The 25,437-nt window shown below is 36.7% G+C and overlaps 1 protein-coding gene across 3 annotated transcripts in view; it reads right to left on the bottom strand.

Annotated features, from left to right (window-relative positions):
- SLC44A1 (solute carrier family 44 member 1) overlaps window positions 1–25,437 on the bottom strand; it is a 180,872-nt gene that overhangs the window by 45,105 nt on the left and 110,330 nt on the right. For all 3 annotated transcript variants that reach the window (XM_049895321.1, XM_049895319.1, XM_049895322.1), the window contains exons 6-13: window positions 18,704–18,873; window positions 16,690–16,779; window positions 12,383–12,522; window positions 11,002–11,188; window positions 9,717–9,882; window positions 8,418–8,574; window positions 7,615–7,698; window positions 999–1,136 (exon numbers count right to left, since the gene is read on the bottom strand). In XM_049895321.1, the coding sequence (XP_049751278.1) occupies window positions 999–1,136; window positions 7,615–7,698; window positions 8,418–8,574; window positions 9,717–9,882; window positions 11,002–11,188; window positions 12,383–12,522; window positions 16,690–16,779; window positions 18,704–18,873 (1,132 nt within the window). The remainder of the gene's footprint in view (window positions 1–998; window positions 1,137–7,614; window positions 7,699–8,417; window positions 8,575–9,716; window positions 9,883–11,001; window positions 11,189–12,382; window positions 12,523–16,689; window positions 16,780–18,703; window positions 18,874–25,437) is intronic.

Below are 25,437 nucleotides of genomic sequence, written 5' to 3'. Positions count from 1 at the left end.
AGGTACACATACTATGCTATGACTGTAGAAATACAAGCCTATGAAAAAACTCCCGGATGCAATATATAAAAATAAGAAGAGATATTAGGTTATAGTGGTAGAATTTTAAATTTTAAATCTTTTTCTTTCCTTAATTTTTAAATTTCTGAGTGTTTTATGATTTTAAATACAGATACAGTAAAATTCAATTACGATGCTAATTATTATTATTAAGGAAAAGTGGAGTGGGGTGAAATCACCCAGATTTTCAATATCCAAAGACAATCTCTGTTAACATCTTGAGATGTTAATTGCAGATGCTGATACTATAGAACAAATCTCATCTAAGACAGTTCCATGGAAGGTATTAGTCTCATTTCCTAAGAGCTATATTTCAAAGGGGCTTATATACAACCCGGTACAATCACAATGATAACAACAACTAACACTCATGAAGAGTCTGCAATGTGCCAGGTACTGTCCTAGGTACCCTACACGTATTAAACCATCTAATCCTCACAATCCTAGAGGTTTGGCACTATTATTACTCCAATTTTATGGGTTAGCAAACTGAGGTATGGAGTGGCTATGCAACCTGCCCCAAATCACACAGCTTGGAAATGATACTGCCAGGATTTAAACCCAGGCAGTCTGGCTTCAGATGCAGTAACCCTAACCACTATACAGACTGTTGCTTAATTCTTTACAGTTCAAAATACATAAAGAGAAACATGAAAAAGTAGCTGTATCACCTCGGGGAAATTACTTAACCTCTGTGCCTCAGTTTTCCCACTTGTAAAATGAGGATAATAAAACTTATAAGTTTGTTGTGAGAACTGAATGAGTACAATGCATGTAACGCACTCAAAACTGTGCCTACAACATATTAAGGGCTTGCTATATATTGTTGTTGCTTTTAGTTTATTGGGGTGGATGTTTAAAAATTAAAGAATAAACATGTATATATGTACAGATGTAAAAAAATTATTGTATGTCTCAGACAACATACTTGGTCTTACCTTGCCTAGGAATAGCATAAAATCCCCCACTGTGTTGATGGCAGCCACTCGCAAAGCATTCTCCACCAGAATGACAAAGGCATCCTTCGCTGAGGTGCAGAAGTTGGTGCTGTTGATAGCTGTGGCTGTGTATGCGTTCTGGACAAAATCAAAAACAGCTATTTTCATCAACAAGCAATCTTACTTGGTCAAGATATAAATCACGCATAGTAAAAACACAGTTTTTAAAAATATTTTACAGTTAAACCTATGGCTTTGACGTACAAATTGAGTTTGAGCATAAGAAATATGTTTTAAAAAAAAAAATCCTGGTACAGTAAAAAGAGCTTTCTAGTTGGTTTAGTTTTAGTCCTTTAAAAACATTGATACATATAAAAACACATGCAAACCTTTCTAACATCCAATAACTTCTTCCATGTCTTAATCAGGCATAATTTACCCTTTCCTAGATGCCTTAAGTCTATCACTATGCGTATCAGCAATGCATTATAACCAACTCAGTGATGCTTGAGAAGCTGCAGAGGGATGTAAGGGCTGTCTACTCTTACAATAAATAGCATCAGATTGCTGTAATGTTTTATCTGTAACCTACAGCCTCCTCCCTGGTGGCTTCCTCTTATGCGGTCACTTCTCACAATTCTTGTAGTACAAAGCTGTTTGTTGCCCAGTATTTTATATGCCTCCTTTCTGAGAGCAGAACCCCAAATCTTCGGGCTTTTCTTAAAAACTGGAAGAGTTAGAAACTATAAATTCTCACATGGAAAGAGTCTACCAGAGCTAAATAGTGAATGCCCTTTTTAGAGAAAGCATGAGCTCTCCAGTTTATCATAGTCCTCACCACTCCCTGTTGCCTCAGCTCCAGCCTGCTTCACTCATTTACATTACCTCAACAGGCCCTGTGGGTGTTTGAGTTTGGTGGCCCTGCTGAAGGCTTTTGACTTCAAGTTTCATGCTGATCTCAGGAGGGACAGGGGAAAAAAGGGCAGGAGGAAAATAATCCAAAATGATATTAACTTATTGTTAAACCATCCTCCAAATAGTACTAGACAAAACAGAACTCTAAATAGGAGATAAAACCAAAAACTAAACCCACTGCCATTGAGTCGATTCTGACTCATAGCGACCCTACAGGACAGAGTAGAACTGCCCCATAGAGTTAATACTGCACGTAAAATGTGAGGCACAGTGCCTGGCACGTGGTATTAGGTAAATGTTAGCTCCCATTATAATTAGTATTATCATTTCTGCACTCTATAAAATAATCTAAAGATGAAAGAGTAAATAGGTGAGGCAGATAGGAAATCTTTTAAAACTAAGAATAAGAGAAATATGAATCTTAACATATTTCAGATATACAATAAAACAAAACTAAAATAATTAAATACTACAGTACTGGTATAAGAATAAATAGATCAATGGCACTGAGAAGAAAGTCCTGAAACTCAAGTATGATACATAAGAATTTAATACATGATTAAGCTGGCACTTCACTAACTGAAGTTGGATAATTCACTAAATGGTGTTGGGACAGATGGATAAACTCCAGGCAAATGAAAGTGTTAAGTGTTTAAAAAATCAAACCTCTAAAGGACTGTAAGAAAATAGAATAGTTATTTGATCTTGAGGTGAGGGAGACCATTCTAATCATAAAAGCATAAAACCATAAAAGAAAAGACTGAAAGACCTGACAAAAGAAAAATAAAAACTGCTACACATCAAAAAAAAAACTTAAAAAGAAACTAATTCTGGGCTACAGACTAAGAGCTGTCACTCACTAAGGATTTGCTATGTTCCACCAAGCTCAGGGCACCACAGACTCTCTGTTTATCCTCACAGCTCTCTAGGACAGATACTATTATTATCCCCATTTTACAGATGAGGTTTATAGATTATTAGACTTTACCACACTGAAATATTAAAAACTATTTTTTCTTTTTCAAAGCCAGTAATACGTATTTTAATGATACCAAAAAGCCTGTTGCCATCGAGTTGATTCAGACTCATAGCAACCCTATGGGACAGAGTAGAACTGCCTCATAGGGTTTCCAGGGAGCAGCTCGTAGATTCGAACAGCTGACCTTTCGGTTAGTAGCCGTAGCTCTTAACCACTGGACCACCAGGGCTCCTAATTTAACGACAGTACCTGTTTTTATAGGACAGCGAAATTATGGGTGATGTTTTGTTCTGTCTTGGTTTTCCAAATTCTTCTTTAACATTTTATATACTATTTATTTTTAGGGAAAATAGATATATATATAGAATCACTTTTTAGATTATTTTGGCCACAATTCTCTTATCATAGAGAAAAAAAAATCAGAAGTTTGTTTCATTAAAAAAAAAAGGGGGGGGGAGTGGAGAAAGGAGAGTAATAACAACACTTACTATGTGCCTACCAAGAACCACACACTATAAGAGTTGATTTATCTGTATTACATTTCATCCTTAACCAAAGTCCACGGGGATTGGTACATTGTTCTCCGCCTACTGAAGAAGAAAACTGAGGCTCAGAGGTTTCACTAAAATTGCCTAAGAGTTATACTGCTGCATTAAAACACAGGCTTGGGCTCTCTCCACTGTACATCCCCCCAGTTATCCACTGCAGTTTCTCCAGCAAGGCTATAAAAGTGCGTGCTCAAGCCTATGTGATTAGAAGAAGGAAATTTCATTTTCAGAAAGCAAAGATTAATAACGGAGACAAACGAAAGGTGTGCACAGACTGTTACCTTGGTGCCACCTATGGCTTCATCTCTGGCATAGCAGTAGTTTCACAGCTGATGGATGTGTGTGACAGCACTGAGAAGAGTGCCCGCTCGTGCATCAGCAGGTCATACTCTTATACTCTACTGCTCCTTAGAGTTTTAGTAAAAAAGCTTTGGAGGTCATCTGTTCAATACTGCCACGATCCCATCATTTTGAACATTTCAAACACATGGGTACCCATCTAGCTCTGAAACATCTCACAGGATGGAGGATTAAAAAATTCCACTGGCAACCAAACCTATTGCTCAACCTCTCATGACAGGAAGTTTTCTAATATCTTCAATATGTTGCCCTTATTTCAAATTAATCCATTCCCTATGGGCACAGGAGACACGAAGCACCACTGGTGATCAATCCCCACATTGTAGTACTTCATAGTCCCTAAAAGAAGCACTCAGCATTAGCTCAATCCTAGCTAAGAAATCACTTACCCCAAACCTTTTCCACACATTCATCAGTATGAGGAAATTTTAACGTTTCCTTTAAAACCTCAAATCTCATGCCTTCATCTCCCAAACAGAATGAAGGTCCAAAATGGATAAAACCTATTTAAGGAAGATCAACTTGCAGTTGGGATATACATCTCAGGACTGTTAGTTCTAAATTGCTGATTAATATTTAGGTTGGGATTGCTGAAAACCATGGATTTTTCACCTGATTATTGACCATCTTGATATCACATAGTTTGTTTTCTTCTTTGGTATAACTGCATTATCTCCTTCTTGAGAGTCTTACTTATAGTTTTATATCACCCCGCCAATCTTTTTGAATCCAAATATCCACTGATTAACAAAAATTCATTTTGGAAACATTTTAACGCCATCTGTTGTATACCAGGTACTTTGCTAGTCTCTTGAGCAAAAAAGAAAAATTGGATAAGATCCTTGTCCTTAGAGAGCTAAAAGTCTACAGGTGAAGATAAACAAGTAAGTAGACAATTTCAACATAGTGTGCTTATTGTTTTGACAGAGGTATCAACTGGTGTTGAAGCTCAGAGGAGGGGTTAGGATGATTAGGGAGGACTTCTTAGAGGAGGTGAAGCTCAGGCAGAATCATTAAGGCTCAGTAGGAGCTAGTCAGATGCTGGAAGGAAGCCATTCCAGGCACATTTGGGAAAATGTATAAAAGGTACCTGTAGGAAGGTGGTAGGAAATAAGACTAGAAAACTGAGTTTAGCATATTTCTCTGAGAATAAGCTACTTAGTGGTAGGTGCAAAATGTAATGATGATGACGACCTTTGGTACATCCATCAACTTTTTGATAAAGATGACTTGGTACCAAGCCAAATCTTAAAGAGCATATTTTTTTCAGGTCATTATACTCAGTATTATTTTAAGAACGCCCTTCTAAATACTTGTACGACCATAAAGAACATTATGATCTTACAAGAATGTATCTTCTTCCCTAAAGAAATAAGAGCTGTGACATGAACAGACATACTCACACCCATGTTCATTCCAGCATTATTCACAATAGCAAAAAAATGGCAACAACCTAAGTGACCATCAGCAGATGAATGGATTAACAAACTGTGGTATGTGCACACAGTGGAGCACTAGGCAACAATAAAGAATAATGATGAATCCATGAAATATCTCTCAACATGGATGCATTTGGAGGACATTAGGGTGAATGAAATAAGTCAATCGTTGTATAAGTCAGTCAAATATTGTATAAGATCACTACTATAAAGTAACAACAGATGGTTTATACACAAGAAAAAAAGAAGCATTCTTTGATAGTTACCAGGGACAGGAGTGGAAGTGAGGAAAAATTACCAATTAGGCAAAAGATACAAGTTAATATTGGTGAAGGCAAAGGGAATACATAATATGCAGTAAGTCAGTACAACATGACCAAGGCAAGAGAGCACACTGAGGGACAGAAGAATAATGGGCACCTCGGTAACTACTATAGCTCAGACAATCCTGCAGCAATAGTATTAACAAACAATAATTTGCAAATGGACAAATAGGTAGATATGCCAAGAGGTGTGGGAGGATGTAAGGGAACACACCCACTGGCAAATATAGGTTTGGTGGTGGATATTTCTACAGATATGATTGTAGGTGCAGCTCATATAGAGTACAGAAAGGGTAAAGTCAAGGCAACCTCTTAGATATAACCAAACGTCTCACGGGATGAAGTTCCTAGACTAGAGGACAAAAGATCACAGACTCGGGGGACAGCTCCATCAATTGGCACAACATAGTCCATAATGACACCATTCTGCATCCTACTTTGGCAAGTAGTGTTAAAAGCTTGCAAGTGGCCATCTAAGATACAACTATTGGTGTCTTCCCGTCCAGAGCACAGGAGAGTAAAAGAAACCAAAAACTCAAAGGAGCAATTAGTACAAAGGACTAATGGACTACATGATTCATGGCCCGCACGACCCTAAGATCGGTAGAACTAGACAGTGCCAAGCTACCACCACCAACTGCTCTGGCTGGGATCACAACAGAGGGTCCTGAACAGCGCAGGAGAAAACTGTAGAACAAAAAAATCAATATTCACAAAAAAGCCAGGCTTGCTGGTCTGACAGAGCCTGGAGGAAACTCTGAGAAATTGGCCCCAAGACACCCTTCTGACCTTTCTGACCTGGAAATGAAGCCATTCTCAGAGACTACCTTTCAGTGAAACAACAGACACGCACATAAGAGAAACGATAACACTCAAGAGGAACATACTCCTTAGAACATTCAATTATACAAAATCAAAGTGCTATTTTATCTGCCCAAAAGCCAAGTGAGAAGACAGGAAGGGGTGGAAAATCAGGAAGGAAGAAAACAGGGAAACCCGAGCAGAAATGGGGAGAATGCTGACACATTGTGGGGAATGAAACCAAGGTCATGAAACACTTTATGTACAAACTATTGAATAAGAAACTAATTTGCTCTGTAAACTATAGCAAAGTTAAAAAAAAAAACAAAAACAAGTATCTTTTTAATGAAATGTCACAGCTACTTTCCAGTATAAACCAGAGAACCCCAATAAGGCAAACTGCAGGCATGTTTAGTACCATGGCCACAGGACAACTATCATTATTTGACAATCCTAGAGGGAATGGGAAGTGGAACTCTACTCTTCAGTCAGAGGTAAATGGTGAGAAAGCCAATTTTTATCTTTCGTCTATTCAATAAGGGCATCAATACATCAGAATTGATTTTCAGGGAATGAAGAAAAGTAGTACAAAGAAAGTGAAGGTGGGAAGGGTGCTCCACAGCGAGTCCTACATGCTCAGATACAGAAAGACAGAGGACCCCCCACCCACCCAGAACTGTTATCTCAGGAAGTATCAATTCCTCCATTCAACCTCAGGAAGAAAGTATATCCCTTGATGACATTTCCCAGACAAATGTCATAGACGTTATCAGTTGAAACAAACAAGAAATACTCACTAGAGAGGGTAAACTAGTTTTAAACAAATGTTAGAGTCACAAAGAAGGTCTAAGTGCCACAATAGCTCTTCTCTAAACTGAATCTTTCAAACCACATTTCAAAGAATTAAAGAATAACGACTGGAGCAAACAGATTCTTAGGAAAATCTAAGGTGAAAGGCTGTGAATTAAAGAGTAAGGAATAAATCTCTTCCCTGAAAGATGAACTCTAATGATTTTTTTAATTTATGTATTAAAATTAAGATTAATATAATAATGAGCCTTGGTAAGACATATATTAATTTAAAAAATAAGACTTTGATTGACATATACAGATTTGATAAAGATACAATATACAACCACACAAGAAAAACTTAAGATTCCTTCAGTTAAGCTTGATTATTTTATCTTGGGAGAAGAAACAATGAACCTATCTCTGAAAGTGAATGCAGATGTATATTTAAAAATAGTTTACCTGATTTAAATAATTTAGGCACTTTTCAAGACACCAAAGGCAACAAATGCAAGATTTCAGTAGACATCGAGCACAGGCATTTTCCTAGAAAGGGCAAAAAACAGGAATAATTTAAAAAACAAAGAAACAATCACATAGGTCTTCAAATATTAAAAATAAATAAATAAAAATTAAAAAAAAATCACAACCTAGCCGTCAAAGCCTCCACCTCATCCCTTTTCTCCTCAAAACGTAACGGCTGAATTATTTTTAATTCATTCAATTCGACATTTAATCAGCACCTACTGCAAATATGATACTGTGAGGTATATAAGACCAGCAAGGAACTTATAATCTAGGAGGAGAAACAAAATGCTAAACGTAAAAAAAGGCTAGAATCAGAATATAACACAAATACTAAGTACTATACACTATAAAAGTGGAAAATAGAAAGGGGCAACATTCTTTGGGAGAAATCAGGAAAGTTTTCTAGGAAGAGATGTCATTTGAGCTAACCCATGTTGAATTGCCTGTTATTTACACAGTCAAGACAGAGAAGAGGTTATAAGGAGGAACGTGTATGAGTCCACACAGAGGAAGAAAAGCAAGGCACGCTTTTAGTAACCAGTGATAAGGTGGATCTTGCCAGAGCTTACGGTATGCATGAGTGGGAAACATGAGGGAAGGATCGGATTTCAGTTTGTGAAGACTTTGAATAAAACATTCACAACTTTGGACTTAACATGGTTGGGTGCTTTAGTACATGCAGAATTGAGATCTGGAGTGTGTCCACAGAGAACCAGAGAAAAGCATTTTTCCCTTACCTTTCCTTTAAGCTGACTGTGAATATACATAAGGATCATTCGCGGAATTTTGACTAATGTGATAATGAACGATCCTTTTGCCACAGTACCAAGGTGATAACGAATAAGGCGATTCACTGATGCCAAAATGGGTGTAAATGGCAAATTTCTTTTATCCCTATTTTAAAAATGATCAAAAAGATAATTAAAACAAATCCTAGGCCACGCTGGAAACATAATAATGGTTTAGAGTCCAATACGGTGAAACATTAGTTCTCTTATTCTAGCTTCATGATAGAATTGCCAAGTAATGTAAAACTAATACAAATGCTACAAATGTCCCATATAAAATTAATGTTTCATTTCCCCATGGTAGTCTCATAGGGTTTCTTTGCTCTAATTTAAACAAACAAACAAACAAAAAACTTGTTGTGGTGGAGTTGATGCTGACTCACAATTGTTCTTTTAAAGCTCTTGTTAGTGAATACCCATTGTGTTAACTGTACAATCAGAAAACAAATTTAAAAAGATGTTCCAGCTAGACCTAGCACCTTGCTAGTAGGAAACTATGAGACCTACAGCATTAATAGTTCTGAAGTTAGGAAAGGGGACTCTCAACACTTATTTTGATCCAAACAAATTAAAAAGGCTTAGTGTTCTTTGTTGGGCCTTTATATAAAAGTATCATATAAGGTACCACTACAAGATTCATTCTTATACTAAATAGAATTGTGTTATATCATGACATGTTGTTCTGATTTTTTTTTTTTTTAGAAAGTTACCAAAAAATATAAAGAATAAAAATAACCTCCCATTTTCCCATCTCCCAGAATTAACAACATTTTGTCATACAGTCGTCCCTCAGTATCCAAAGGGAATTGGTTCCAAGGCCCCTCACAGATATCAAAATCCGCAGATACTCAAGTCCCTTATATAAAATGGCATGGTATTTGCATATAAACTAAGCACTACCTCTTGTATACTTCAAATCATCTCTAGATTACTTATAATACCTAATACAATGTAAATGCTATGTAAATAGTTGTTATACTGGATTGTTTAGGGAATAATGACAAGGAAAAAAGTCTGTACACGTTTAGTACAGATGCAACTATCATACTACACATACCCAAATATTTTTGATCTGTGGTTGGTTGAACCCGTGAATGCAGAACCCATGGACACAGAGAGCCTACTGCATTCACTTCAGAGAAATGAAACTCCATCTGCCTCAGTCCCATTTCCTTCCCCTTCAACCTTATGACATAATCACTCAGATGAACTTGAGTTTGAGTTTTTCTGACAAGTACAAATTCTCACCTAGTAAAATAGTATGTTACCACAGCTCCTGCCACAGTCATCTGCTGACAGGCTAGAATGAATTCACTGATCCAAATCAGGCCCACCCCATGGTACCACCACATGTACTGCAGAGGCCCAGAAACTTTGAATTCCACAAAGCCCTGGTCATTCTGAACAGCAGTGCCTACAAAAGTAGCAGGGAAGGAAAGAAGAAACACATGAAGTATAAATCAAGAAACATGGCCACTAAAGGTAAGAAATTAATTTCCAAGAATAAATTCCTAGCCCATCCCCCCCAAACTTTATGACCATGGGTCTCTTTGATTAAAGGGCAAAAATAACTATCAATTGAAAAAGTTGTGAAATTAAGCATTATAAAACAATGCACTTTGATTTCCTCCTAATCAAAATCCAAATCAAACCTGTTACCGTCAAGTCGATTCCGACTCATAGCGACCCTATACGACAGAGTAGAACTGCCCCATAGGGTTCCCAAGGAGCGGCTGCTGGATTTGAACTGCCAAGCTTTTGGTTAGCAGTCGTGCCCTTAACCACTATGCCACCAGGGTTTCCGGTTTCCTCATAGCCATCACATAAAGCTTTTAAAAGTTATTCTATTGGAAAACACCATATTATCAGTTATTCAGTTTAGGTATGGATTTCAACCACTTCTTTTTTTTTTTTCCCCCAAGCTATCCAATAACTATGGACCTCAGTTGTTAGCAAAGAACAGAAATAAGTGTTATATTCAGTTGGTGAATGTGTGCTGAATGGCCAGAAAAGTCACATTTAGGTTTACAACCCTTACGCTCTTCGTCACAGTTAGTTCCACTTAGGCCTACCTTTTGCTGTTCAGTGTGGTTACAAGTGCATGTGGCAATCTAATTAAATGGGCTCTAACTAGGTTCAGATAATTTCCAACCTAGACAATCTCAAGAAAGCAAGTAGATCCTTGGTTGAAACTGGAGTTTGAGGCCACACTCCCTTGTAGCACCGTAATCATCAGTTCATTTTAGAAGAGATGGAAATGTCTAAGTCAGTACAGGAACTTAAATCAAATCTATGACCACCTAAAAAATGAAATGGAATTTTAGACCTTACCTAGTTTAGACCCTCATTGCTAGGATAACCTAAAAATCATGAGTACAGACTGGGTTTTTGAAGAACCATTACCATGGCTAGTTCTGACAGTTACTGAACTTTGGTCAACAAATGTCTGAAGAATCATACTTCTCTGATGTTTTAAAACATTTAATGCAAAGTATATTTATCACCAAGAGAACAAAGTAATATGTCTTCTTACCAGTAGTGCCAAGAAAAAGAAGTGTCATGATCCAGTATACCCAAAACAGGACAAGAGCAAAGAAAGTCCAAAAGGGTTGGAAGACAAGCAGTGGCAAGTGAATAAAGACCTTGCCAGCCACGTGGAACAAGGCGATGGTGAGAGCAACACGTTTGCGCATAACCAGCATTATCAGGAACAAGATAACCTGCCAGAGAGAATGCGAAGTGTGAGGTTCCAGTGACTGTTTAAGTGGTGAGAACCGAAGCTGAACAATGGTGGAAATTTTTTTAACATAAATCTTTTAGAACCTGGAAGTATCATTCTCTGAATCTCAGTAATACTTAATCAGTCTGTATCTCTCTCAATTGTATATTACAGCTACTAATTGTCTTTTAAATTAAACATGACATGATTTCTCACTGTATTACTATATCCTAGAACTCTCCTATCTTTCACTTCTCCACTCATTAGGAATCAAAACATGTTATTTGTGACTAATAGTCAATAAGGATAAGACTCTTAATTTATTTGAATAGATGCTTGCCACTCTGAAAAACAGGGGAGAGGACCACGTGCCATCACCAAAAAACACTGAAGGTATTTATATGTATCTCATCTCCCCCAGTGGACCAAGAGCTCCTCAAAAGTAGGGTCCATGCGAAATTTACCCTTTGTATTCCCTGGTATCTGGCACAGGGAATCGTACTTAGAAAATGATTAATACATATTTGCAGAATAATAACTAACAAATACTGCTTGGCATCAATGGTCTTAAGTAGCTGGTTTTATTATTTATTTCTAATGCTCAGTAAAAAGCTTAGGAGTGCTCCTAGAAGTAGATTAGGGTGAAGAAGATGAATCAAAGATAGTAGTATAGATTATTTAACCACATGTTAATCAGCAATTTTACTGTATAGTGGATCAGCAATGAACCTTGTCTATATTGTTGAAATAATCCACACTGTTAAAAAAAAAAGTTTAAAGGGAAAATAAACAATTAATGAACAAGTAACTTAACATACTTTTCTATAGCAAAGAGAACCTTTTTTTTTTTTAACGTACTTCTATTATTACCTTATAGCAGTAAGAAATAAGCTTTTATTAGCAAATGAGAAAAGACCATAATATTTTAGAAAAAATTCTTCTAGAGAATCCTTTCTCTACGGAAAAATTCCTCTACCCTCAGCAGGCAGAGTGGAACAAAGCATTGTATCTAATAGCATTCTTCTATTAGAGAAGCCTCCTGAAGACTTTTTAGGGCTTCATACACTGTGGGACAGGGGTTTTATTTATTTATTTCAGGAATGCAAATACTAGAGGCGAGTTTCTGCTCCATCAATGATCTCCTATAAATAAAAACCCAAAACTGGAAAAAAGATACACCCAAGCTTGCACTCACTGTGAACACTGTAGCTGAAATGGCATAGATGAGGAGGGCCCGAAGATTGTCTTCAGCTATCTGAAGTTGTTCAGGAATAACTGTTTCTTTGGGAGATTTTCTTTGTTTTGCATACAACCACCATAGGACACCTGTGCCACCTGGAGACAAAAAAAAAAATTTTTTTTCCCCCAATAATTAACACAAGAAGACATATAACATAAACCTTCAATCTTCTGGACCCTTCCTACAGATCCTCATGGGACTAATGGAGCGACAGTTCATTTGGAAGGGACGTGGATGGAAGGTATGTGGCTACAGCCTTTTGTCAGCATGAGGGGAGTTACAATTACCCTACTACTATTTTCCACATTAGGCTCTTACTGATCCTTCAGTGTATTCGATAAACTTGTTTCAACTTTACTTACTATAGACTCTGAAGCTGAGAGAGGCCAGCAAAAATAGACACTGTTCCCAGACTCCTGAGAGGAATTGATCAGAAAGACAGCCTCAGGATCTGTTTAAACTGGGGAGGCTGTAAGAATTAAGTAAGGGTCACAGAAATCAGCGATGATGCTCAAGGAGATCAAAGATCTTCTCTGTTGTACTTATCACGGTATCCTAGTGCCTAGTGCTTACAGAGTCAAGTAACTGATTAAATATTTGTTAAGTGAATAAATGAAGACCAAAAGAGTAGCTCCCACCAAAGGTAGGAGCAAGGACAGAAAATCTCTGATAGCAGTAGGCATTAGGGATAGAGTTTTTATCTGGAACGCTGGCTCAGAGATTCAGAGAACCAGACTAAAGAGAGAGGCAAAGCTACCTCCTTAAAAGAGATAAGAGCATTACACACATTCACTCAATCCATTCAGCCAACATTTTCAGTGACTACAGCATCTACGGTTCTAGTTGCTAGGAATACAGCAGTGAGTAAAACAAAGACCCACCTCCACCGAGTTTATATAGTAAAAGGGAAAGAAAAAATAAGGAACAAGTAAATGCAGAGTATATTAAGGCTAAGAAAACGTTGCCTGGTGAGAGGGGTAGAAAGTGCTGGGGTTGGGAAAGGATTGCAATTTTTTAAAAGATGGGTAAGCAAAGCTTCACTGTTAAGATGATATGTGAGCAAGGGACTTGAAGAAAAAGAGAGAGAGCAATCCATGAAACTATGTAGGGCAACAGGTAAGGGAAGCTCTAAGGTGCTGGGATAGGGCCCTGCCTAGCATGAGAGAAAGCAGGGGGCCATTGTGGCTACAGCAATAATCAAGGGGGAAAGTGGCAGGGATGTGAACAGAGGGGTAGCTGGGGACCAGATCATATTGTAGGACCTTGTTGGCTTTTCCTTCATGGTAAAGAAATGGAAGATTCAGGGTAGGGCTGTGTGTATAGGTGGATAAGATGAATGCCTGTGGATAACAAACTGGGCTAAGATCTGCACACATCAACCTGACCTCCACCTGTACTCAAGGGCAGAACGAACAGAGTCAAAGGGAAATTCTGTACCTTCTCTGTTAGCAAGTACTGAGAAGGAATTTTTCTTCTATTCAACATCAGTAAACAAACCAGAAGTCTATGAAAATATTTCAGAGCACCGGAAATACTTCCAGTCTGAAATCTTGCCAGTATAAGAAAATTGTTTAGAAAATGGCTTAATAATCTCAAAAAAAAAAAAAAAAGGAAGAAAATATATTCTCTACAAACGGGAATAAAAAGTGATGAGAGAAAAGCTTAAGTTCAAGAAAAATAAAATGAGATGCAATGATGACATCGAGGAGGACGTTTGCAACAGTCACAGTAAATATAATTTAGTAAGAATTTAAATTTGTGCCAGTAACTGTGCTAAGCATTTGATATATGGAACCTAATATAATCACTCCAACACTAGTAAGTGGATATTATTAGCTTCACTTTACAGATGATAAAATTGATACTTAGGAAGACTAAGTAACATGTCAAATGTCACATACCTCGTAAGTAGTAGAGCTGGAGTTCAAATTTAGATTTATTATAAGACCTGTCCATCTAAATACAGAATTAAATACAAAGGCTACAAACTGAAATGAAAAGAAAGGTGGTTGGGAGAAGAAAGAACTACAAATAAAATGAGATTGGAACAGCAAAATTAAGATCCTGGTTGTATATAGGTAGTCAAGTACAGAACAGATAGTGAGGAAAGCTGAATGAGTGATATGGAAGATAAACTTGAAAAGCTCTCCCAGAATGTAAAGGAAATGATAAAAAAAGATTAAGATGATAACTTAGAAGATGACAGCAAGAAGAATGAATGCTGACCTTAAGAAAAAAACCACTGAAATGGAAACAACCAAATACAGATAAAGAAAACTTAATCAGAGTCGAAAAAGATCCCCCCAAAACAAGATCATGGACAAACTTAATTACGATTCAGAATTATACAAAATATTTTAATTATAAGGACAAATTAAAAAATCATATAAACATCTAGGTAGGAGAAAGAGGCATACAGGCCAAGGAATGAAATTTAGAATGGTCTCCAACTTACTCTCTGAAATAAAGTACACACGCAAGGGAACATATTGTGCCTCAAAATTTTTATATCCAACAAACTCAACATTCACATATGAAGACAAAGACAATCTCAGATATGCAGAGTTGAGAAAATATACCACCCATGAGCCCTTCGGGAGTAAGTTACTTGAATTCACATTCCATTCAATACAAAGATGAATTAAGAATTCAAGAATGGAGTTTTATGGAAAAAAGGACCAGTAGTTCTCACTAAAACCAGTTACAGAAAAGCTTAGATGTAAATGTAATTATGAAACTTTTAATGCGAGGATAAAAGTTTTAAAATGAAGACATAGCATGTGAATATCTTAACCTTAATAATAACCTGGGTACAAAGCACAGATTATTTAACAAAGGCTAAAAAGTAGGAGTGGGCAGAAGGGAATAGAGGAAGAAAAGAAAAAAGAAGTTTACACTAAATTTAAAGAGGTAAGGGGAAACTCAATATACACCATCATTTCATTTCAGCCTTTAATAATAATGAATTCTAGGTTAAAAAAATGTTTTTTGGAAATATGTGTTACCAACTGTAGAAGTAAAGACAAACTGTATACCATCCAAAGCAAGGATGAAGACAAATCAAAGAAAGCATAATAAAGTAGGGAAAACAAATTAAGAAAACATAAATTTAAGGAAACCATAAAACAGACATCAGGAAATCTAGAATTGTAAAGGTAAATAGGGCAAATTCTCCTACCAAAAGAGTCTCACATTGGGTTAAAAAAAAATTTGGTGTATAACATACATACATATCTATATAAATAAGCATAGAAAAAAGGTCTGAACTTTAAATGGTAAGAGTGGTGAACTAAGGAGAGGGTAGTAAATAAAATTATGAAAATTTTAAAGGCAAAAGTAAAAAAATTATTTAGAGAGAATATACAGTATGTGAAAATAACATTTCTATTTTCTTCTTTAAATTTTTATTTTCTACCATGAGTAGGTATCACATTTATAATTGGGAGGAAAAAACTAAATAAACACACACAGAAAGCCCAAAAGGTTTCATTACAAGCAGAAAAACAGAATATAAAGAGAATAACTAATTTTTAAACACACACATAATTATCATGCCAGGAATAGTTTTCAATCAGAAAGACACCTCAGAATGGTGTCTCAGGCCCTAAAATGTACAAGATTATAGGAAAGGGTCCCTTTAGCTGCCAGAAATGAACCACTGGAAGAATGAAGTTTAAATAAAGAGCAAGAAAGAGGCAGAACAGAGCCCTCAACTATTTTCTTTTCTCTAAGCCTCTTCCCCTGGAACTGATACTGACGGAAAAATAAGTGAGCTCCTTTGAAAAATATCTCCACTAGCTTTTATTCCAAATGCCAATGACCCTCTCATTTTATACGATTTAGTAATCTCATAATGAACTAACTCCAGTGTAATTTAGTTACCAATCTTTTTACACTTCAAAAAAGTTAATTCATAAGCCTTATTAACAGGAAAATTACTTAAAACAATCAAAGTAGTTCTGAATTGAGGGAGTATCCTATTTTTTCGCAAATAATGCATGCCTTCTATGTTTGTGTGCCAACCCCACCCTCCTTCCACTAGGTATTTTCATAAGCTCTTACGCTAATTTTTTTTTTTTTTACACTAATGTGTAAAAAAAAATTTGGCATAGCAGAGCTTATGGAAATACCTCGTAGGGGGTAGAGGGCACATCTGCAAACAAACGTAGAAGGTGCCAGTTATTTGCATAAAAATACAGTATTAAAAGCAAACATTAACTCTCAGTTCTAATTACTAAAAAACAAAGAAATAAGCAGCTTACCAAGTGAACCCAGTATGACCAGAATAGTTAAGATCCATACAAGCACTCTCGATATATACCTGATTATCACCATCAAAATCATGGACAGAACTGCAGGGAAGATAGAAAACACGCAGAATATTATTTGAACACATAGGAAAACACAAAGAAAAATTCTTCCAATTGTTGTTTTTTCCCAGGGAGATAATTCGTTGCTATTGACTGGTTCATGACCGCAATTTAGGTACGGAAAGAAACTAGTTGCTTTTTCATTTTGTCTTTGCTAATTCTGCCACTTGAACAGCATCACTCAAAACCAAAGACAACTAACTGTGCAGGTTATAAATGACAGAAAAGAATACATGCAAATGCACATGGTGACTCAAAAACAGTACAGGACTGTTGTGGATTCACCACAGGAAGACATCAGAACTCACATGCAAACACACATGCCCACACAAAGTGTAGATAATGACATGTCATGTTGGTGACAAGAAAAATACCACACGTAGATCAATTAAATTAGGTGCTACACTTCCTTGAGTAATCTATGAATTTCAGGAATGACTTCTTTTATGGTCAGTCAGCAAGCTAGGTAGTATTTTATCTTTTTCTGGTTGTTTCTCCTCTAAAACACCCAGGGATGGTCTGACACTATGGAATAATATCCTAAGACCCACTGAGCCCAAAATTCTGCTGCCCTCATTTCTCAACTGGGTCAGAGCTCCTGACTGAAAACTCCTTCCTAACAAAGGAGCAAAGCTTAGTTTGACTTTCTTATCCGGCACCTCTACTGCCCCTCCCAAGCTAAATGCCAATGCGTTAAAATCTTGAGTAAAAAAGAAAGGGAGTGGGGGGAATTATCTATTGCATGAGAAAATACATTTCTGAAATCATAATTTGCTCATCTTTATCTAAAGGACCATCTCAAAAACAAAAGAGTGAAGGTCTTTTCGGTTATATACATTCCTAAGTCTCAAAAGAGACCACTGTAATAAAAAAATGGAATATCAGTGCCCTAACAACATTATTATCACTACTTTTAAGGCTAGGGTTTGTCTTTTTTTTTCCCCTCCTTGATTATGGTATTCAACTATTTCAGAAAGTAAGTAATTTTTTATAAACAGACTAATAGTCAAATTTCTTTGGGTCATTTGCAAATCCAAATAAATGGTTGGGATCTGTGTCTAGGTAACACTAAGGTACTCACTTTTGCAATAAATGTACAGGAATCAAAAACAGATAGGAGTCTTTCAAATATCACAGAAATAAATTTTCGTAGCAAAAAGAAAATACTCTCTAATGACAGGAAAGATGGGAACACAGCTTGTATCTTCTCAATGACTATAATTGCTAGTAACAGGCATAAACACTAATTTCACTTCTATAATAAAATAGAGGTTTGGTCCTTAGCATAGTTTACTTCTCCCAACTCAGAAGGCCTGATATGGCTACATATATTGTTCTAGGATAATATAGGGAGCTTATACCTTGAATATGACATTTTATTTTATTATCAATTTGTTGACCAGAAAATTCAGTGGCTAACAAGTGGAGATTTCCTAATTTTCCAGCAATACAGTGATATTACGAACTGTTGCAATGAAAAAAAAAAAGTACATCAATCAAAAGTAATCTATCAGAAATCTGTGATTTTAGAAGGGAATATATAATATGTGGCCTCTTTTATAAGCAAATATGTCTTCTGGAATAATAACAAAAAGCAGAAGGCTATTGATTCATTAAAAGAAGCTTCTTGCTGTCATATCGGAAGTGGTTATAGATAGTAACCAACGTTTGGGAAAACACCCAGTTTTCCAGTTTTCTCAAATGAGAGAAAAAGAAGGGGAATTAGTTTCAGATACATATACTTATGTATGCACATATTTATAACTATATATAATCTGAAACAGTTAGACTTTGGAAAGTTCAACATTTTGCAGGTATCCCCAGCTGTATTCATATTTTGGCTAAAAGACAGAACAGTCTTCTACTGCAATACTATGCAATAGCTAATAATGAGAAAAACAATTACCTAGTGATAACAAGCAAAGTCCCAATATAATTTCTTTGCTGGTCATTACTCCACTAATCAGCCTGTGTAAGACACTATTGTCACTGACAAAGGTGATCAGGGCCTCTGCAAACTTGGCATAGCAGGAAATGTTCACAGGAGCACAGCGATGGAAGAATGGAATAGGTGCACTGGTGACACAAGAAAAAAAAAATCAGAAAAAAAATTACTCCTACTTAATATAAATGCCACATCAAACACACAAATGAAAGGTGAATATGGCTGCAATACACTCCACCCTCCACACATCATTATGTGAGCTAAGAGCTGTGAGCTAAATGCTATGAGGATGATTGTCATGGGTAGTGATGCAAATCTTACCACAACCTTTATCAAGAGGGTGGAGTGCATGTTCCAACAGAAGACATTACCCTCCCCTTCTGAAACACACACACACACACACACACACACACAACCACCAAAAACAAAACCAAACATGTAAACTCCTCGGCCTACACATCCATCCATCAAGGGGCAGATGACAAAACTTACAAACATATACTTTGTTGAACTGAAAATGAATTTTTACCATAAGCAATTTAAAAATAAAAAACGGACATGCTTTTGCTTGAAATGTGCCACCATTAGTAGAGTATTTCCTCTATGAGAACAGCACACAGAACCTTAGGATAAAGGTGTCTGCAGCATGAGCTTAATACTTCTCATATCAATTAGTCATGCTGAGACATCAACATATACCATTAATATGCGGCTATTTAAAAACAATAACCAGGAATACTAATAGAACAATACGGAAACACTTCTGACATAATAGTACAAGGAAATAAAAGAACAAAAGTTTATAGCTAATGTGACGATGATATTTCTACCAAAAAGATGTATACATATGAAGGAGAACAGAAAAAGAATATAAAAAGTGAAAAATACGTGATTTGCTAGGGACATGGATTTCTGGACCATTTTCTTCTTATACGTTCTTAGGACTACAGAGTATTTGTGTCAAAAAAAGGGGGGGGATGATTAATTACTTAATCGGCTATAACAGGTTCTTATTGATTATACCTTTTACTTGTGAAGGGACACATTACGTGAACTGTGACATAAAGCAGCTTTGTTATAACAGTGGTTGTACTTCAGCTTGATAGTACACATCTCATCAATGAAAGATTTTTAAACAAAAAGCCATGAAAATGCCTTCAGTGGTGATTTGTTTGGGTTCTAAGCAGTCTCATGTGTATGTCCATGCCTGAATATACATGCATGTGTACAATAAGTTAAAATGGAACCCTCACTAACAAGAATCCCATATTTTCAGAAATGTCTGTAGGACTATCAATTACAGCTCTAACATAACATTTTTGGCTAAATGATGTAACTGTCTTCTCATTATTGGTTGCCACTGTATTTTGGTCAAGTGAGTGGAAAAGATTACATGGTTGGACATCAAATTCTAAGGTTTCTAAACTCAGCAAAGCAGCTCTGTATGACCTGAAGCAAAACACTATCCTTGTTTCCTTCCTCCTCGAAAAACAGTATTTCTTTTCAACTAAGAATAGTTTTTTCCTTGAATGTTAGTAAATACCCATCACTGGGAGCAATAATAAGCAAAGTCTCCCATGCTGTTATATTGCACGGAACAATAAATTAATGTAATTTTAAAGATCAGCTTTACCTTAGCTATGCTTCAGTAAAATACATCCAAAAATGATAATGTAACAATATGACACGAATATGCATTTAAGATTTGCCTTTGTGTGTATCTGTGCGTGCATTTGCAAACACCTCCAAAACGGTGTTACTGAAAGTTAATGCTATCGGATTTGGTATTTTTGATCAGAAACTGCCGAAAGGCAAAGCATTCTGGGTAATGTCTGTATTACAGGCAGGGAAAAGATAAATTACAGAATAGTTGTAAGTGCAAGTGGCTTTAGTTAACTGTCCTTGCCAGGTTAATATCCCCGTTTAAGAGCTTTTCTAATCTTATTTGTATCTAAAGCCTGGTTTTCTACCCTTCAGAATTAACGTACTCTCTGGTCCATGATTATCTACACCTTCATTCTCTTTATTTATTATCCTATCATCTCAGACGTAGCCTCTTTTTAACTCACTGGACTCCAATCTTGAACATAAAATATATCCATCCTACGGATACTGGTATCCTTTTCCTGTTTCTAATACCCACCAATTTTCTTGTCCCTGTTCTTCCAATTTTCTCCTCTCCTATTTCATTTTTCCTGTCTGATAATGGGAGGTAAACTTTATCCTCTGTCCAGAGGAAGCTCCACCTACATATCCATATCCTAACAGGAAGCTGGTGAATTTTTATACTCAAAGAGAAATATACACGTCATTTCCAAAAGAGAGTGGAGCCTGTGATAAAGAAACGTGAACTTGGGGTCAGAAGCCCCAGGTGATTCTAACACTGCATAGGTGCATGTCACACCATCCCTCTATCTCCGTTTCTCCATCTGTTATGGGAAACGTTGAAGTAAAATTAATCTGTAACTCCCTTCAGATCTTAGAAATAACAAAAGGAGCCCACATGTAAACCAATGATTCTAAATTACATATGGGTAGCATCATAGGATCTGTAGTGTTTTCCTGCTTTTCAAACTTAGAATGAGGATAAACCCACTGCTTACTGCCGTAGAGTCAATTCTGACTCTTGTGACCTGTAGGACAGAGCAGAACCATCCCACCGTGTTTCCAAGGCTGTACTCTTTACGGAAGCAGATGCCACATCTTTCTTCCGTGGAGTGGCTGGTAGGTTTAAATCGCTGACTGTTCATTTAGCAGCTGAGGACTTAACCACTGTGCCACCAGGCCTCCTAGAATGAGGATAAAACCAAAACCAAACCCACTGCTGTTGAGTCAATTCCGACTCATAGCGACCCTATAGGACAGAGTAGAACTGCCCCATAGAGCTTCCAAGGAGCATCTGGCGGACCTCTTGGTTAGCAGCCGTAGCACTTAACCACTACACCACCATCAGTGTTTCCAGAATGAGGATAAACCCAAACCCAATGCCGTCGAGTCGATTCCAACTCATAGCGACCCTATAGGACAGAGTAGAACTGCCCCGTAGAGTTTCCAAGGAGCGCCTGGTGGATTTGAAGTGCCGACCCTTGGGTTAGCAGCTGTAGCACTTAACGACTACGCCACCAGGGTTTCCAGAATGAGGATAGGTGATCTAAAAAGGGAAGGATTGTACTCTCAAAACTCTAATTCTTCATTTTTCATTAGGGCAAACTTCTGAGTAAACGCTGCTCTGAACTTACCCTTCCAACTCATTCTTATAGTATAGGTGAACATTTGGCAAATCAGAAACAGTATTTTTATAAGTATCCTTCAAAGAAATGACAACAGTCCCTTTCCCTATAATTCAAACTACATCAGTTAAAAAACTGATAGTTCTAAATTAGAAGATGTAAAATTAACACAAGCTGATGAACTACATGGTCTAACTGATGGTCAAAATCTGTTCTTAGTGGTAATGAATAACAGAAATAGCAGGCAAGTAAAAGAAGAGATAATATTTGGACATTTTCTAAAATAAAATGAAATGTTTAGCTTTAAATCAAAAAGCACTAGATTCCCTTGTCTGTCATTTCTTTTCTCATCAATACTTCCCCAAACAAAAACAGCTCAATCAGCCATGGTTTTTTGACACTGGAATTATTTTCTTATTTAAAGAATCTAAGTAATCATACATTCAAATGGTCTACTTGATATTTTATCATTTAAATCCCATGTGATAGGACGAGTTTTAATTGAGATGAATTAGTTGATTTCATATCCCCCTTTGAGAAAATAATACTTTTGAGAACCTAGGCAATGAGACCATTTCTACTTTAGTTCCTGGCCTAAATGAACACATTCTATGCTTATTTAAGGGGACAAGTATGAACAATGCTGTTAATGGTATGCTTTCCTACCTTTTGAAGCCCACAGAATATTGAATCTTTAAGAGGTCAGTGTAGTCCCATTAGAAGCCTGATGCTGTTTCACATTATTGAAACGTTAGTCGACAAGAACAAAATAAATTTATAGTAAGTCTTTTAAAGATTTTTAAAATCTGTTGTTTGAAGGAAAATTGTATCTTACCTTGGCAAACACACTGTTCATTTGCCTTTAAGTCCAGGCTATCATAGTTAATGAGCTCCCTAAAGTATGGCATCTAATATCTTTTGTCCATGTACCTTCACAAGAGAAGGCAGGCATTTACATCTCACACAATTATGCTAAAGCTTCAGGCTATAAATACACAATCACGAATGATTTCTAGCTAAAAGTTTTATTCAACAAGTAATAACAATAAAGGGTTCTGGCAATATATCGATAGCACACAAAGGGCAGGAAATATATGTCAAGAATCTAATGCCAACACAGTGGCTTTCATACATTTCATTTCTTTTCTCTCTTCTTTCACGTTTGTACTTTTTTTTTTTTTTTTTTTTTCTTAATTAAGTATGGTATAGTCTCTGTAAGATGCTGGATTCAAATTCTGATGGCCAACAATTTCTTGTGTCACCTTGGATAACTCACTTAACCTCTCATCATGCTTAGAGGGTCAGCGAAAAAGAGGAAGACCCTCAACGAGGTGGACTGACATAGTGGCTGCAACAACGGGCTCAAACACAGCAACAATTGTGATGGCGCAGGACCGGGCAGTGTTTCATTCTACTGTACACAGGGTTGCTATGAGTGGGGACTGACTCAACAGCATCTCACAACAACATCTTCTGTTTCCTCATCTACATATTACCGACAATAGGCATATAGCAAGTTGATTTATAAATGTTAGTTTATCTTGAATTCTCCGTTTAAAAAATATGAGTAGATAACAAGTTTCTTTCTTGGCTGTTAGCTTCTCATCTCCATGTTGTTATTAATTCCTCAGCACCCAGTATTCTTTCTGGCATCTAAAGATGTTCAAATAAATGTTTTCTGAATGAACTGAACTCATGCAATCTGTTTCTGCTCTTGCTGTTTTCTCTGGCTGTATGTAAAGGTTAACACTGTAAGTATATGGGCTAGCTGTTCTCCCTATTGCTACCATGCTTAGCACTTCGTCAATAAAGAGTTATGAATTTGGGTGAAATACTGCCCTTTCTAGGCATCTGCTTTTAAAATTCAAAAGCTCGTAAGAATGGTAACTGTTTGGCTATTATGTGTCACTAATATTTTATTACAAATTAGATTATGACTGCTTTTCTCTAAAACAGGCACTGCTTCCAGCCATAGGAGGTCTCTACATACCCAGGAATGTAGGGAGAAAGCAGAACGCTCTATAAATTGACAGAAATAATACTTCCTAAGCCACGTGCCAAGAACAATAATGAATGTTTTATATATATTATCTAATTCTTAAAACAATTCCATTGGAGAGGTTTTATTATTCCACTTTTATAGATGAGGAAGCCTCATTTACAGAGATGTTAAGAGACTTGCTCAAGCTGACAAATAGAAAGTAGTAGATGCAGAATTTGCCTCCAGGTCTACCTGGACTAAAGTTCATGCTCTTTTAGCCCCAACAAGATGCCCCTAAGAGGAAAGCAAGAGATGTGAAGGACACCGAAGGCCACTTGCCCACATGAAAGTTTTGCCTAGTGTTGCTCCTTTGCTGCATTTAAAAAAAAAGAAAAAAAGTCACCAAAAACATAGTACCTACTAGACTATGAGTTTCTTAAGGGCAAAGTCCAGGTCTTACTCATCTTTGGAGACCTGGTATCTAATACAATGTGTAGAATGGGGTTGTGTTCAAAGTTTTTATTAAAACGAATTTATTCCTGTTCTTTGACCCTTTTACTTTGCTTGCCAAATACTAAATCACTCTGATATGTGAGGTCTTAATTTGCCTTCCTTCTAGCAATGTTTCTTCTCTTTTACTTTCCAATAGACTTAGTTCAGACAAAAGGGATAAGATGAAGTAAAACACTTAAGCATAGTGTATAGGGTGTCAGTTTTCAGATGGTATCAGTTCAGCTTGCATCTTGAATTCATGTTAAATGACCTTGATAAGAGGGTCTGTCCATCTCTAAAGCCCACAACCCTAATACCATGCTTTGTCCTCTAAGTGAATGCTCTTAGGACACCGCATGTGAGGTGTGTGTGTGTGTGTGTGTGTACAGCCAAGGTTGGAACACCCAAGATAACCTAGAACAGACCGTCCTCAGTGAGAAGTCAGAGGCCAGGGAGCATCTGTAGTTTATGAGTCCCCACCCCCAACTTCAGTATTATACAGGATCATAACAACCTCATGCTTACATGAAGACTTTTTGTTTTTTTTTATAAATTTTTTTTTTGGCCTTGAAAGAGTGACTCTATACTCAAACTATGCATTTAAAATGGGTATTAGCAGTGGGAGTGATTAAGAGCTACGGCTGCTAACCAAAAGATCAGCAGTTTAAATCTACTAGGCGCTCCTTGGAAACTCTATGGGGCAGTTCTACTCAGTCCTATAGGGTCACTATGAGTCAGAACCGACTCGGTGACTATGGGTTTGGTTTCTTTTTTATTAGCAGTAGTAGATAAGGGTAGAGAACTTTTCTTGTTTTTATATAATTTTTCTCCAATGACTATTCAAAGTACCTCCTTTTCTTTACTGTCACAGCCTCCCAAATATTCTCCATTTTCATGAATGTACTCTCCTTACCTGTTGGCCTAAGACTATAATTTATAGGTCCCTCTTAAACTTAGTATCTTTTAAAATAGTTCCTTTATTTTTATGTCTA

This window comes from Elephas maximus, chromosome 9 (assembly GCF_024166365.1).
Source record: "Elephas maximus indicus isolate mEleMax1 chromosome 9, mEleMax1 primary haplotype, whole genome shotgun sequence".
Classification (NCBI taxonomy): domain Eukaryota; kingdom Metazoa; phylum Chordata; class Mammalia; order Proboscidea; family Elephantidae; genus Elephas; species Elephas maximus.
The sequence above is the reverse complement of the archived record's forward strand: the minus strand, read 5'-3'. Positions and strand labels throughout refer to the sequence as shown.